The sequence below is a fragment of the Mesoplodon mirus genome (assembly GCF_964341445.2).
Source record: "Mesoplodon mirus genome assembly, chromosome: 7".
Taxonomy (NCBI): domain Eukaryota; kingdom Metazoa; phylum Chordata; class Mammalia; order Artiodactyla; family Ziphiidae; genus Mesoplodon; species Mesoplodon mirus.
The window spans coordinates 88219854-88235957 of NC_138983.1; the positions used below are offsets into that span (position 1 = coordinate 88219854).

Genomic DNA, 16104 nt, shown 5'->3' on the forward strand with positions numbered 1-16104 from the left:
AAAATCAACTGTATTTCTATATACTGTCAATGAACATGTGGACACCAAAATTAAAAATATAATACCATTTACAATCACTCAAAAAAAAAAAGAGAGACATACTTAAGTGTAAATCTAACAAAACATGTTCAGGACTCGTATGCTGAAAACGACAAAACACTCATGAGAGACACTGAATAAATGGAGAAATATACCATGTTCATGAATTGGAAGACAATGTAGGAGTATATCAATTATTCTCACATTGATATATAGGATAAAACACAATTCCAATCAAAATTACAGCATGATATTTTGTGTATACAGACAGGCTTACACTAAAATGTAAATGGAAAGGCAAAGGAACTAGAATAGGTTAAAAAATTTCTTTAAAGAAAAGTGGGAGGAATCACACTACCTGATTTAAGACTTACATAGCGACAGTAATCAAGGCTATCTCATAATGGTAGATCCATTATGACAAATAGATCCATGAAACATAATAGGGAACTAAGAAGTAGCCCCCATAGAAAGTATGGCCAGATTATTTTTGACAAACTTGCAAAAGCAATTCAATGGAGAAAGGATAGTCTTTTCAACAAATGGTTCTGGAACAACTAAATATCCACATGCAAGAAAAATGAACTTTGACCTAAATCTCACATCATTAACGACAGTGAACCCAAAATGGTTCATAGATTAGAAATAAAACTATAAAACACTTAGAAGAAAACATAAGAGAAAATCCTCAGGGTCAGGGACCTTGTGGCATGTTCTTAGACATGACACTAAAAGCATGATCTATAAAAGAAAAAATAACTACCTGGACTTCATCAAGAGTTAAAGCTTTTGCTCTGTGAAATACTCTGCTAAGAGAATGAGAAGACAAGCTACGGATGGGAGAAAATATTTGCAAACCATCTATCTGACAAGGGACTCATATCTAAAATACATAAAGAATTCTCAAAACTCAATGGTAAAAAAATTAACAATTCGATTAGAGACACTTAAAAGATATGAAGAGATATTTCACTGAAGAGGATATGCAGAAGGCAAGCACGTACATGAAAAGACATTTAACATCACTATCGATTTGGAAAATGCAAGTTAAGACTATGATGAGATACCACTACACACTTACTAAAACAGCTAAAATGAAAAACAGTGTTTATGCTAATTGCTGGTGAGGATGTGTCTCATACATTGCTGGTGGAAATGAAAAATGGTACAGCAACGCTGGATAAGCCTGGCAGTTTCTTTACAAACCGAATCTATATAAACACATATGTTAATCCATGCAATCATACTCCTGAGCATTTATCACAGAGAAATAAAAACTTATGTTCACACAAAAGCCTGTACACAAATGTTTATAGTACATTTATTTGTAATAGCCCCAAATGGAAACAAAATGTCCTTCAAAAAGTGAATGGTTAAACATAGGTGATACGTCCATACCGTGGACTATTACTCAGCAATAAAAGAACAAGCTAATAACCTAAATGGATGTCAAGGGCACTACACTGACTAAAAAAAAAAAAAAATCAATCACAAAGGTCATACATACATGATGAAAATTATAGAGACGGAGAACAGATTAGTGGTTTTCGGAGCGTGGGGACGATGGTGGGAGGAGGAATTGTGACTATAAAAGGAGCATCACAAGGGACATCTCTGATGATGGAATACTCCTATATCCTGAGGGCCACACCCAAATCCACACGTGGTAAAATGGCACAGGACTCCACACATGCTTCGTGCCATTCTCTCTACCATTTGTGCATCTATAATTATTTCAAAATAAAGTTTAAAAAAATCTGTTGAGGGAAGTCTGAGAGTGGTCTGCCTTTCACAGTCCTAAAGGGATTCCATTGCATTTCTCTTTCTGCTTCAATATTTTAATCCCTTTCAAAATGTTAAAAGGCTCAAAGCCACTGTTTTTATAATTCCTTACTTACAATTTCTTCCAACTTCCTTGGCTGTCAATGAGCTGGGACTGTGGACCAAGCCACAGCTAATTCAGAGAATGGAATGAAATGAAGTGAGAGAGTGCTGAGGCCATGCGCAGGGCTTACCCTGATTTACTACTTGGAGGTACGGGGGCGGGGGAGGACTCTGAGGGGCCCATAGTCTCCAGAAGCTCTGGAAAGGGCGAGAGGCCATTGCTCAAGCTGGGCCCTTCAGGTGGCCGTGGCTGCCAGACGCGGAGCAGGTGAAGGTCAAGCATCAGCTCTAAGCCCACCTTCCAAACCACGCCATCAGGGTGGGACACTGCAGACACAGTTAGCAAAGGACACAGGGCCCATCGCACTTTGCACTGTGCTCATTCTTACCACATGTGCCAGGGAGACCCAGCACATGCCGGGATTGGTTATTGGTGGCACACCGAGGAAGGCTGGGACTGTTAGCCAGAGGCTGTGCTTTACAAGAGACTGGAGTCCACAGAACAGTAAGGACTTTTGGTGGTGTGAGAGGTAGGGAGGGTCGGGGACTGGCTAGGAAGAGGTCTTACCTCTAAAACAAGGTCTGAATTTTCATGCCTTCCAATCGTAGTGCTTTTATTCAGGACAAAATAGCCTTCTGCACTCTTTAGATAGGCTTTCATATTCTCTGCTTTCCCTATAAAAGGTTTTCAGAAAACAATTTTGTTAGAAAAATACAGTCCTCTAATTATTCAATGTCATATTTAGAATGAATGGAATACACCATAATGTCCACAGGAGAAGGCAGCAGAGGTAGGAGTGGATAGCTGAATTTAACAATCAATGATCACAATGATAATTCCGCACATTTTTAAGACTGTCCTTTTAACAGTGATAGCTGGCATAGATGAGCTTGCTTCTGATCACAAGAGGACATCCTTTATGTAACTCAGAGCACAAACAAGCAATAGCAAAAAAAAAAACCAAACAAATCTGAATTCCACTGATAACCGCTCTCCACCTCCCATTAAGCTTAGTTTGGGGTTAGTTATCTGACAGAATCAAGTACTCAGTGTTACTAACCCACCACTTACTAGCTCTGTGACTCTGGGTGAGTTACTTATTCTCTCTCTATGCTTCTGTTTCCTCATCTGTAAAATGGGACTAATAATACTCTGTATCCCAAAGAGTTTTGTGAGGATTAAATGTGAAGCATCTAGAATGGTGATTGCTACACTAAACACCCATTTGTCCTACTGTGATTGTGACTGTTATTAATCTTGGGCTTCTGAACTTTGACTCAAGAAACTCCAACTTCTACAGAGCTTCTTAAAGAGTGGAAGAGTCAGTCATCAAGGAAATGGGCATTAGAAGATACTTTCTTTTTAAGTCACCGCATTCCTTCATATATTTAGGTTGAAAAAAAATGATTTCCAAAGACAAAATATCAAGATTATAGCTTGGCTGTATGGTCAAGACTCTGTATGTATCTTTTGCTGGCATTTTATTATGAAAATGTCAAACACACAGAAAAGTTGAAAGAAGTGGATGGTGAACTTCTATAGAACCACCACCCAGATTCTACAATCAACATTTTGTTCTATTTGCTTTATCACATATCTACCCATCTAAACATTTTATATATATATATATTTTTTTTTTTGCGGTATGCGGGCCTCTCACTGTTGTGGCCTCCCCCGTTGCGGAGCACAGGCTCCGGATGCGCAGGCCCAGCGGCCATGGCTCACGGGCCCAGCCGCTCCGCGGCATATGGGATCCTCCCAGACCGGGGCACGAACCCGTATCCCCTGCATCGGCAGGCGGACTCTCAACCACTGCGCCACCAGGGAGGCCCAACATTTTATATTTTAATGCATTTCAAAGTAAACCCTATACATGTTTTAAAATTTTATTTATTTATTTTTGCTGGGTTGGGTCTTCGTTTCTGTGCGAGGGCTTTCTCCAGTTGTGGCAAGCGGGGGCCACTCTTCATCACGGTGCACGGGCCTCTCACTATTGCGGCCTCTCATGTTGTGGAGCACAGGCTCCAGATGCGCAGGCTCAGTAGTTGTGGCTCACGGGCCTAGTTGCTCCGCGGCACATGGGATCTTCCCAGACCAGGGCTCGAATCCATGTCCCCTGTATTAGAAGGCAGATTCTCAACCACTGTGCCACCAGGGAAGCCCTATACATGTTTTTTATTATTTTTATTTTTATTTATTTATTATTATTATTATTTTTTTTTTGCGGTACGCGGGCCTCTCACTGTTGTGGCCTATCCCATTGCGGAGCACAGGCTCCGGACGCACAGGCTCAGAGGCCATGGCTCACGGGCCCAGCCGCTCCGCGGCATGTGGGATCCTCCCAGACCGGGGCACGAACCTGTGTCCTCTGCATCGGCAGGCGGACTCTCAACCACTGTGCCACCAGGGAAGCCCATATATACATGTGTTTTAAAACATAAAAATTTCAGTGACTTCAGCTGGTTCCAAGATGTTGATGATAATTCACATGATATTTGAATTCTGATCCATCTCAGTGCCATGTCACAGATAGTCTCTTTTCTTTTTTTTCCTTTTTTTTTTTTGGCTCTGTTGGGTCTTCGTTGCTGCATGCGGGCTTTCTCTAGTTGCGGCGAGCGGAGGCTACTCTTCCTCACGGTGCGCAGGCTTCTCACTGCGGTGGCTTCTCCTGCTGTGGAGCATGGGCTCCTGGTGTGCAGGCTTCAGTAGTTGAAGCACGTGGGCTCAGTAGTTGCGGCACACGGGCCCTAGTTGTGGCTCGCAGGCTCTAGAGTGCAGGCCCAGTTGTGGTGCACTGGCTTAGTTGCTCCGAGGCATGTGGGATCTTCCTGGACCAGGGCTCGAACCCGTGTCCCCTGCATTGGCAGGTGGATTCTTAACCGCTGAGCCACCAGGAAAGTGCCCAAAGTCTCTTTTCAACTGAAAGGTCACTGAAGTGTGAAGTTGTTAGACTGTGGATAAAAACAAAAATCATCTAGGTCTGACCGTAGAGGGTCTCCGGTCTGGCTCTGCTTTCCATCAACATCTCCATCATCATTCCATCACTGAATCCCTACTAAGTGCCAGGCACTGGGCTATCCTTTTACACACATGGCCTCTTTTCATCCTCAGAACCACCCTGCGAGGCAGGTGTCAGTATTGTCCTGCTTTCCAAATGAGGAAACTGAGACTCAGAGAAGTTAAGGTCACACAATAGTAAGTGTGTGACAACTCTGAGCCTTTGCATGTAACCAGTGTACAAACCTCCATTGCTGCTGGTGGGGCAGAGTAGGGGTGGGGGAATTGCACTGTCTGCTGACACTTGGCACATGTAATAAAAGAAAGTCCTTGAAACCAGCATTCTATCCTCTGAAAGGAAGACGAGACCCTACCTGGGGGTAAGAGAAATAAAAATAAGCAGCATAGTTTATATTTGTAAACTTTGAGGCCTGTGGATGTCCCACAAATATTGATGCTTTCATATAATGAGAAATACATTTGATTAAGTTCGCTGTCATGTATACAGGGGAAAAGACATTTCCTCTTCCCAAAGAACCATGCTCTGCTGCCTTCAGTTATTAATCTTCAATTGCAGAGGACCATGTTAGCACGCAACACATTCAAGTCTAATTAAGCTAAAATGGAAACTTCCAAGAAATGTCTCTTCTGCAGGAAAACCACAGGAAACGCCACTAATCGAAAACTTAAACTTGGATCATGTGCATATTTGTTTTTTAGCTCTCACCCCAGACGTCCCCAAGGCTGGGGTCTTCTCTCTGCTCAGACGTCCCCCCTCGGGGCAACCACCTGACTGACCACTCTGGCTAAAGGCACCCTCAGTCATGTTATTCCCCTGCTAGTTTTCCCCTGCTGTGTTTCCTTCCTTGTACTTATCATCCTCTGACATGTTCTTGTTCCTTTCTTTAGTTATGCTTGCTGTTGGTTTCTCTTTCACTAAGATATATGTTCCTGGAAAACCAGGACTGTGTTCATTTTGTTCAGAAGCGATTCTTCATGGGTATTTTGTGTTTGTACCCATCTTCAGAGCAAAGGCATTGAAAGATTTTGTCCTGCACTCACTTTCCGAGGATGCTTGTATGGCAAACAGCCTGGGAGGAGAGAGGTAATGTTTCTAATAAAGATAACGGCTCCTTCTGGGGCAAAAGTTGGGCAGGTTTGCTAGCAGCCCCTTTCAAAGATTGCAGTTTCCTGAGTTTGGAGTTCCTTACCTGGGACACAGACCCACTGTGCGCACAGCATCCACACTGGCTGCTCTGCACCACCCCGAGGGACTTTCAGGGCAACAGGAACCAATGTGCATATGCAGCTCTGCTGCCTGTTATGTCGGCTGTGCTGTGAGTAATCAAGTTCTTTGTTTCTGGCCCAGGAGTCTCTTGTCTTCTGCCAGGAACTATAAGCTGGGCAGGCTAACTTACTAACTTTCAAACAGGGTCAAATGTCAGACCCTTTGCAGTTCCTGCCAGTTCTGTGCATTACCCCTTCTCCAGGGTAGGGGGCGGCGGGGGGGCAGAACCTGACATATAGTAGGTGCTTGGGAAACACTTGCTGAGTGAATGAAAATACAAAGGACACCTCAAAGCAAGTCAGTACAGCCAGCTGGCTAGGAAGCTTTGATAGTAACTACCTTTCATTTTTCCTGTCAGTATCTAGCTTAGATGACTCCTTGGAAAACCTAAATTCTATCTCTTTAGCTTTTGGATTGGACAATATTTCTCCACCTTCATTTTGCCCTGTGCATCACTTCCTTGCGTGAAAACACTGTCAAAGTAATTTGAATGTGTGGAGCTCTGTGAATTCGTTCTTACTCAGCGCCATGGAGCACCAGCCACAGGAAAGAGCAAAAGGGCTTCAGTCATCTGCGTTCCCCCGACCACTTTGGATGGCTCAGAATTGGGCTATAGGAGCAAACTTTCTTTTGAGGTTTACAGTGGCCTCAAAGTTCCTTAAAGAAGGGGAGTTCAGGTAAGGGGCGGGTGTGTGTGTGTGTGTGTCTCTGACCATTGGGTGGGTGTTGTCCATAAATCATGGGAAACAGGGGTTCCTCTCTTAATCCCAGCTATACCCACAGGACATCCAAGAGCTAGTGCCCAGGAGAGGCTTAAAGCTCCCGTGCCGCCTCCCTTGGGGGGCGAGGTAGGGGCTGCACTTAGGAAGGAATGGCTGGTGTTGGGGCACCTTTTCTGGGGTGCTCCTGGCGACCCGAGCCTGGATCAGAGAGTTCGGACTCGGCTGGCGCCGGGTCCCCTGCCTACCCCAACGCCCTTGACCTCGCAGGGCTGGCCTCCTCCGGCCCAGGTTTCCGCCCGCCGCCTCCTCGCGCGCCGCTCTCACCTGGCCAGAGGAAGAAGCCCACGCCTCGTCCTCCGCCGAGAGCCCTGACCTCCGCCCTGCCGCCCTCCCGCGGAGTCTCCAGGCGAAGGCCCGCAGCCCGCGCGCCCGCCCGGCCTTTGTACAAACGTCGCCACGGCAACGCCATTCTGACGGCCGAGCTGGGGAGGGGCGTGGCGTGCGCGGCGCCCGAGGATGAGGGGGAGGTGCGCTGGGAGCACCCGGCCAATTACAGCCCGCTGCAGCGCTGCGAGCCCTCCCCGACCTGCCCCCTAGAGGTCCCCAGCCCCGTTTCAAGGATGGAGAAACAGGCTCAGTGTTCACAGAAGTAGCTCCAAGTCTTACAGCGGGGAAGGAGCAGACTCGAGAATCCTTCCTACTGACCTTAGCTCTAGGCTCGGTGCGTTGAGGAGGGGGTGGTCAGGCGTGGGAGGGTAATGGAGCTGAACCACGAGAAGCTTGGAGGTTAGTACCCCCCGTCCCACCCGAATCTCTAGTTCTCTCTGTTGTGGAGGAGAAAACAGAGTAAGCTGGGGGGACCATCACTTCTGGGGGTGGGGGTGGAGATGGGAGATGGGTGGGGTGGAAGGAACACTTCTGAAAGAATGGAAGATTCTCCCACGTGCTAGGGAAAGGGTATTTACAAGCCCACAGCCTTACTGTTCCTGTCCTTCCCTGTCAAAACTCGCGTTTATTCATTCATGTGTTCTTTATTTCTACAAACATCACCTGAGTCCCTATAAGGTCAGACGGTGGCCCCAGTGTCGACCTGGATCAGATCCTTAAGAAACCCCCCCGCACTCCCCATGGGCACGGGGCTGGGGGGATGGAGCGTGTGGAGAAGACATGCAAATGCCAACTATCTCCCCTCACCCCATGTCACCTTTTTCAGATCAGCCCCTTCTGTCTGGGAGCAGAACAGACCTGCTGACTACCTACAGAATGCCTCATTTCCCTGCCAGGAAATGACGGACAAGGTGCCCCAAAACAAACTCAAAATATTCATCTGAGAAAGATGAAAGATGGCAGACTCCACTCTAGTCAATTAGAAGAAGATATAAGAGAGAAAAATCATGGAAATGGATATGGGATGGAATATATGGTAAAGATGCTCCCGCATGCCTAGAGGCTCTTGGAAATGCACATTCCCTGGCACAGACCTCAGAGATTCTGATTAGGCAGCTCTGAAGCATGGTCCAGGAATGAATTTGTTGCATTCTTTCAAATTCCTTGTGCATTTGTTAAAAGCTTGGCAAAACCTCAGGACTTTTTCAACCCTGCAGTTGAATCGCAGAGCCCTCCCAGCACTTGTCCCTAGAAATCTCTTCCAGGCCCTCAGTCAGCCTGGAAGGTTCTGCCTGGGTTAGTTCCCTTCGACCAGAAAGACCTTAGGAATGTATGAGGAGTGACCACAGAGGCCGGGGCCCTGAGTGGTAACTTCAGAGGAACAGAGAGGGTCAGGCTCAACTCTCCAGGCACATTTCTGCCTCAGGGCCTTTGCAGTTACTGTTTCTTCTCCCTACCAGGCACTTCCCCCAGGGATCTCCTTCAGCTCCTTCAGATTTTTACTCAAATATCACCCTATTTAAAAGGGTCTTGGAATTCCCTGGCGGTCCAGTGTTTAGGACTCGGTGCTTTCACTGCCCGGTTCGATCCCTGGTCGATCCTGCAAGCCCCATGATGCCACCCAAAAAAACAAAACGAAACAAAAGACACCCCCCAAAAAACATGAATAACAAAACAAACACCTCACTCTATTGCTCTTCCCTTCATCTTACCACTCCTCTAACATGCTATTTATTTAGTTTCCTTCTCTTATTTGTTGTCAGTCTCCCCACTCCCAACTCCCCCCTGCCCCCCAACTTAAGCTCCATGAGGGCAGGGATTTCTTTTCTCTTTTGTTCACTGCTGTATCACCAGTACCTAGAACAGTGCCTGAATGAACGAATGAGTGAATGAACAGGGGCAGCCCTTGCCACCCGCCCACAGCCTTGCCTCCTACTCTTGAGCTGCTGAGCTGAACTGTCCTTACCCCAGGACCTAGGCTTCTGTAGCCTTGGCCCTCGCCAGCCCCATGCCCATCTCCATGCTTGTCTTCAATGTCATCAACATGAGCACAGAACGCAACCCTGCTCATTGCCAGCCAGACCCTACAGAGCCCATCCAGGCCAGCCTGGAGCCGGTGCCGCCCTTGGCCCCCTGATAGGCTTGGGAGAGCATATGTTGCCATTAGTCCATCTCTCCATGAGGAAATACTAAACGGAGAACAAAGCTGACATTCAGGCTCACTGGAGCAGAAATTGCCAAATCTTGATTGGATCCTGCCGCTCCCCACAGGATGCCACAGTCATGTCAAAGGGTGTGTGAAAGTCTTAAAACCCAGTTCCATGTCATCCACTTAAATTTCAAAAACAGAAACTACAATACCCCAATAACTCATGGCTTTATCATAGCATGTCCTGGGCTGAGTGAGAGTTGTACTTTGCGATGATGGGGTGTTCAAAATACTGCACCTGGGGAATTCCCTGGTGGTCCACTGGTTAGGACTTGGTGCTTTCACTGCCATGGCCCGGGTTCAATCCCTGGTGGGGAAATTAAGATCCCGCAAGCCACAAGGCATGGCCAAAAAAAAAAAAGAGATTTCTAGCTTATATGGGCTCCTTGGTGATGCCTGTAATCAATCAATCTTATTGAGCTCTGGGTGGCTACCAAGGCTGTACTGTATCTCCATCAACATCAGGATGTTGGTGTCTGAAAGGCCTGGGTCCATGTCCCAGCTTTGTCATTCCCAGCTGTCCTCCTAATACTGGAGCGAGTGATGTTAACTCCGGGCTTTCCACCCACAGGGCACTGTCCCAGTCCTTCCTGTAGATCATCTCATTTAATCCTCACCATAACCTGGGGCAGTAGGTGTGTCTGAAACACCTGGAACAGGGAGCTCTGCAGAGAAACGCTCAAAAATGTCGTGATGGGTATTATTTCTATCACATCACTCCCACTTGAACAGGAAAATAAGGCTCAAGAGACATGGAGGTATGTGACCAAGGTGACACAGCCAGAAAAGGATTTGAATCTAGATGACTGTGCTGGGAAGGTATTTTCCCCGGGGACCACAGGTGACAGTTGTCACAGCCACGAGACACCCATGCTCACCACCTGCTTTCCCTCAGCCCTGAACAATCTGGGCTTCTGGCTGTCCTGAAGTTTGGGCAGTGCCTGCAGCAAGAGGGGGAGGGAGCTGAGGCCAAGAGGACGTAGCTGGGGCTTGCCAGGGACCTCTCCTGCCACCCACTGGGCTTCTTTCCTGCAGGACCTCTGCCCCATAAAATCTCATTGGGCCGCAGTTACCTTCCCTGGGCTGTCCTTGACTGGGAGAGCCCATTCACTGTGCCCCCTCCCCAGATCTGCTTGTTGTCCCCTGCATTCCAACAAGAAATGAATGCTGGCCTCCTGCCTGGAAGAGGTAGGGAGCTTGCCCAGCCTTTAAGGGGTAAGAGAGAGCCAGGGAAAGAGCTAGAACAGGAGAAAGGGAGTGTAAAAGAGAGAGAGAGCGCTCGAAGATCAGGAAGTAGCTAAGCTGTTGAGTAGGTGTCAGATGGGAGAGCAAAGGGCCATTGGAGGCTCCACAGTCCATTCATAACCTGACGCTATGGGCTAAGGAAATGCAGGTTTTTATACACACACACACACACAGGTTCACAAAAATAAATTCAAACCACAAAATCACAGCTGGTCACTGAGGCCTTCTGCAGCCGTGCTCACCCCCTTCCCCTGTCAGAAAATGAGAAATCACCCAGGTGTTTTCTCAGATAGAGACAAGGCTGGTTGGGACCTTCATCTCTTGCAAATCAGAGCTTTGCCAGGGGGCTTCCCTGGTGGCGCAGTGGTTGAGAATCTGCCTGCCAATGCAGGGGACGTGGGTTCGAGCCCTTGTCTGGGAGGATCCCACATGCCGCGGAGCAACTAGGCCCGTGAGCCACAACTACTGAGCCTGCGCGTCTGGAGCTTGTGCTCTGCAACAAGAGAGGCCACGATAGTGAGAGGCCTGTGCACCGTGATGAAGAGTGACCCCCGCTTGCCACAACTGGAGAAAGCCCTCGCACAGAAACGAAGACCCAACACAGCCAAAAATAAATAAATTAATTAATTTTTAAAAATTAAAACAAAAACAAAATACTACTCTCTCTAAAAAACAACAACACAGAAAAAAAGGTTTGCCAGGGAGGTCAGTCTGTATGTTCTGTTTGAAAACTGCAGATGAAGGGTGCTGATCCCACCTCTGATCGGCCTGGTTTCGTTTGTTTGTTTGTTTTATTCTGTCTGTACCTCACTTCTCTCACCTGTAAAATGGAGGTAATAACAGCATTGACTGTAAAGACCAAATGGGTTAATATGTGTGAAGCAGTAAACTGTGCCCGGTACCACAGACTCCTTCTGTGAATGTCCGCGTTGCTGTCTGTCTCTTTGCTTGTTTTTGTTGCTTTCTTGATGATGTGGGAGGACAGCACCATCTCAACCCGATCACAGCCATCCTGGGGAGAGCTTTGATTTGCATCGTCTCAGTCCCAACCCAGAGCAAACTTGACCTCAGAACACTCGCATATCATCTTGCTTGTTGCCCAGGGACCTTTCTGGGTGTGGGTGTCAGAGGCAGGCTGAGCTCCCCTGATCGCTGCTAGAGGGATTCAGAGAATCCAGCTGGTCTCTGTGGGGTGGCACCTGCAGGACAACTCCATAAATTCGACTTGCAGGCATCCAGGCAAATCAACCTCCACTACTTCTTTTTTTGAGATTAACAATGAACCATTATGAATGAGGTGAACCAAACTAGCTAATATTTATTGAGGCTTGTTAGGTACCAGCCACTATGCCATGCACTGTTTTATTTAATTCTTAGCCCAACCCATTTTACAGAGGCGGGCTCAGAAAAGTCAAGTAACTTGAGCAGTTACAAATCTTGTAAGTGATAGGTCCAAGATTCGAACCCTAGCTGTTGGACTCCAGCATATTGTCTTTTTTGTAAACTTTTGTTTTCAAAACATAATATACATCTCGAAAAGAACACAACTGATAAGTGTACGCTTGAAGAATTTTCACAAAGTGTATGCACCCACCCTAACCAGAACCCAGAACAAGAAGCAGAACATCACCACCCGCCCCGGCCCCTCTGAGAAGACTCCCTGTGCTCACTTCTGGTTACCCCCTCCCGCTTGTCTGACTTCCAATCATAGATTAGTTCTGCTTGTTTTTGAACTTCATGGAAATGGAATCTTACAGATTCCATTTGCTGCCTGGTTTCTTTCACTCAACTATGTGAGGTTCGACCACGTTGTCTGATGTAGCTGTGGTTCATTCATTCTCACTGCTGCATTGCTTTACACTCTGTTATCTATTCCTGCAGAACAAATTATGGCAAACTTAACGGATCCAAAAAAACACACACTTATGTCACAGTTTGTGTGGGTCAGGAATCCGGGCACTGCTTAGCTGGGTTCTCTGCTCAGGGTCTCTCCCAGGCTGCAATGAGGGAGGTGGCCAGGGCTGGGGTCTCATCTGAGGGTCAGCTGGGGAAGGATCCTCTTTCCAGTTCATGTGGTGGTTGGCAGGATACAGTTTCCTGAGGGTTGTTAGTTAGTCTGAGGGCCTCACCTCCTTGCTGGCTGTTAGCCAGAGATCCTGCACTGTTTCTTGCCATGTGGGCCTCTCCATAAGGTGTCTTGCTTCATCAAAGCCAGTGAGAGTCCATAGAGAGAGTCTCCAGGCAAGATGGAAGTTACAATCTTCTGTAACATAGTCACAGAAATGACATGCCCATCACCTTTGCAGCATCTACTGATTAGAAATAAGGTACAGTCCTGCCTACTCTCAAGGGGAGGGGACACAGAGGTGTGAACACCAGGGATAATTGGGGGCCGTTGTGTATGCCTTTTGGTCTGCACATGTGCACATATCTCTTGGGTATATATCTAGGAGTAGAATTTCTGGGTCACACATACGTCCCGCTTTACGAGATTCTGCCAAACATTTTTCCAAAGTGCAGGTACCCTCTACACTCCCTCAGCAGGCTATGAGCTTCCCAGTTAGAGCACATGCTTTCAATACACTCCTCCCCTCTCTCCTTACAGAAGGGGTGTTTGAGCTGGGGCTCTTTGGGACGACAGGTCCTAATTCTAGCCCCTTGTCAGAATCACTGAATTCCCGGGCCGCTTCGCCAGACATTCTGATCATTTGAGGGCTCAGATACAAACTGGAAGGTCCACTCCATGAGGCGAGGATCCCTGTACCCTTGGTGCCCGGAGCAGTACCTGGCAGCAGTGCCTGGCAGGTACCAGGGAGCTGGCACTCAATAAATGTTTTTTTGATTAAGTGAATGAGTTTAGGAAATATTGTTCAAGAGATGGGCCCCAGGGCGGGTATAAGCTGCTTAAACGGGAAGGAAACTTTGTTGTGACTGAGGCTGTGTGCATTTTTCTGGGAAGAGGGCTCAGAACCTCAACCAGGTATGTCCCCAACAAAGGTTAAAGGCCGCTGTGATTGGATACTGTCCGGCTTAGGTATTTTATCACATGAAGAAACAACTGGTCCCACGGTAGGAGGCATGGGAACTGTGGACAAGGTCCCATGGTCCTTAGAAGTAAAAAGCGAGACAGTGCTTGCCTGGGGTGGCTCATAAACTGAGACCTTGCTTGTTTTGACCTTTGACCCATGGTAGGTCTTTTGGTACATCTAGCAACTGCCTGGCCTCCTGGGACCCTCCCTGTGTCTGTCTGTTGAACAGAAAATTCCAGAAGGCCTCGGTGCCCTGAGTTTCCATCAGGGGCAAGCCAACATGAGCCCTAGCTTTTGAAAAACCCCTTTCAATCCATAGAAAGCCTCCCAGTTTATCTGGTTTGAAATGACCTCATCCTTTGTCACCTTCTCTCTTGTTTTCTGGAGGTTTCTCAGCGTCTTGTTGCTGTCTGCATTCTTTTCTCATGTGAACAGTGCACCTATTTTGGGCATTTTGTCGTTGTTGTTTTGGGTCATTCCCGTCACACATTTTTTGTATTCCTTTACAGTCAGATCAATCTCATGCCTCTCTAGACATTTCTTCTCAGGTTTCCTCTGAATCATTTCGTTTGGTCTAAATATGTCCAGTGGTTCCTCCTTCCTCACTGCACTCCACATAGACCCTCTCTTTTCCCCGGAACAACTGTTCTTTTCTTTCGAATCCCTGACCCAAATCCTCATCTTTCACCATGTTTTCTGACTTCTCCTAAGAACTGATTGTTTTTTGAAACTTAAGCCTCAAATATCATCCCTTCTAATCTGGGTCTGAATTTGGATCACGGTCAAGAAGCAGGGGAGACAGGAACGTGGCTGCGTAATTAGGATCCTCAGCAGAAGGGCTGAGTGTTCATCGGGGGGGTCACAGGGGCCTGAGGATGGAGGGAGAGGTATCTTCTTCTGCCTCGGGTAGGGCTTAGGGTGGGGTGGTCAGGAAAGCGCTAAGAAAAAAGGACCCATTTGACTTGAGTTCTGAAGGATGAGTAGGATTTCCAGAGGCAGAGCAGGGAGAGAAGAGGATGGTCCAGGGCAGGAGCAGTGGGAATGGAGGCTAGAAGATGAGTCATCAGAGAAGCTAGGGACAGGAGTACAGAAGGAGAGGGTTGGCCAGGTGCTGAGACCGCAGACTGAAGGTCCATGGTCAGCCCTCAGATATGTTTGTCTAGCTTTCCCAGCGTGTTAAAAGACTTTTAATTAGTTGCTGAATGGAGAGGCCTCTTTCTGTGGAGTGACAGAGAAACCTATTCAAATTGTCTTTAGCACGAATGCAAATTCACTGGTTACCAAAAATGAAAAGTCTAGAGGGAAACTCTGGGTTCAGGCTCAGATGATTTCATGAGGCCTTGGCCTCTCTCCAGCTCTCAGGGTATCTTTGAACCACGTGGATCCAACCTTAGACAGAATATCTGTATAATGGTCACAAAAAGCTCCAGCCCTTACATCTTCTCAGCTTTGAATTCCATAGGGAAGGATAAGAGTCTTTTTCCTAAGCTTCCCCCAATGGCCTCACTTCTTCTCATTTTCTCTGGGTGGGTCACAAGCCCATTCCTGAGCCAATTATTGTGGCCCAGGAGACTGCTCTGATTAGCCAACGTGCCCATCCCTGAAGCCAGAGGTGGAATCAACACCATCTCTGAGAAACTGGACTGAGACTAGGAGAAAGGTGTTGTCCCCAAAGGGGGATGATAACACCATAATATTTTAGAAGAGAGGTGAATTGTTATTAGGTGACAAAAACCAGATGTCTACCACAGTAGCCAACATGTACAGATCATTGACATCTGGATTTATGCCTTTTTTTGCGAAAATGGGAATATCTGGCAATACCTGGACTCTCTTCTTGTATATAGATCAACAATCTGCTGGGGTTGAGAAGAGGCTCCCTCTTTAGATACAGCCTATGTTCTGCCTGCCCAATGCACTGCTCATATTCCCTCTCTGGCTCCTGGAAGCACTTGAATATTTATTGCCAGCATAATTTGATTCTGTAAAGAAATCTGTTTTCCCCACCAGAATGGAAGAGCCAAATGTACAGGGGTCAAATAGCTCTCCTGTGCTCCCACAAACTCCTGAGGACAAATGTCTGGCCATTTTGATAGTCTCATTCCTTGCTCATTTTAAAAGCCTTCTTTAAAAAAATATTGAATACATAGTGATTTTAGAATCTGTTATCTGATAATTCCAACATCTGAAGTCTTTGGGTGGGAGTGGCGGGGGCGGGGTCTCAATGTCTTGTTTGTTGTGTCTGCTTACTCTGGCTCATACTGACTTATTGCTTGGATGTTTAGTAATTTGACTGTGATCTC

General features: G+C 46.9%; 2 protein-coding genes across 3 annotated transcripts in view; both read right to left on the reverse strand.

Annotated features, from left to right (window-relative positions):
- The window catches only part of LOC309808037 (forkhead-associated domain-containing protein 1-like), a gene marked incomplete at both ends in the record, with an annotated part of 85275 nt that extends 82691 nt beyond the window's left edge, over nt 1-2584 (reverse strand). Inside the window, one exon of the mRNA XM_082628049.1 lies at nt 2492-2584. Coding sequence (XP_082484175.1) covers nt 2492-2584 — 93 coding nt within the window. The remainder of the gene's footprint in view (nt 1-2491) is intronic.
- Nucleotides 1-16104, reverse strand: part of LOC309807668 (interferon regulatory factor 6-like) — a 490462-nt gene that overhangs the window by 294949 nt on the left and 179409 nt on the right. The gene's annotated exons all lie outside the window — the stretch shown is intronic.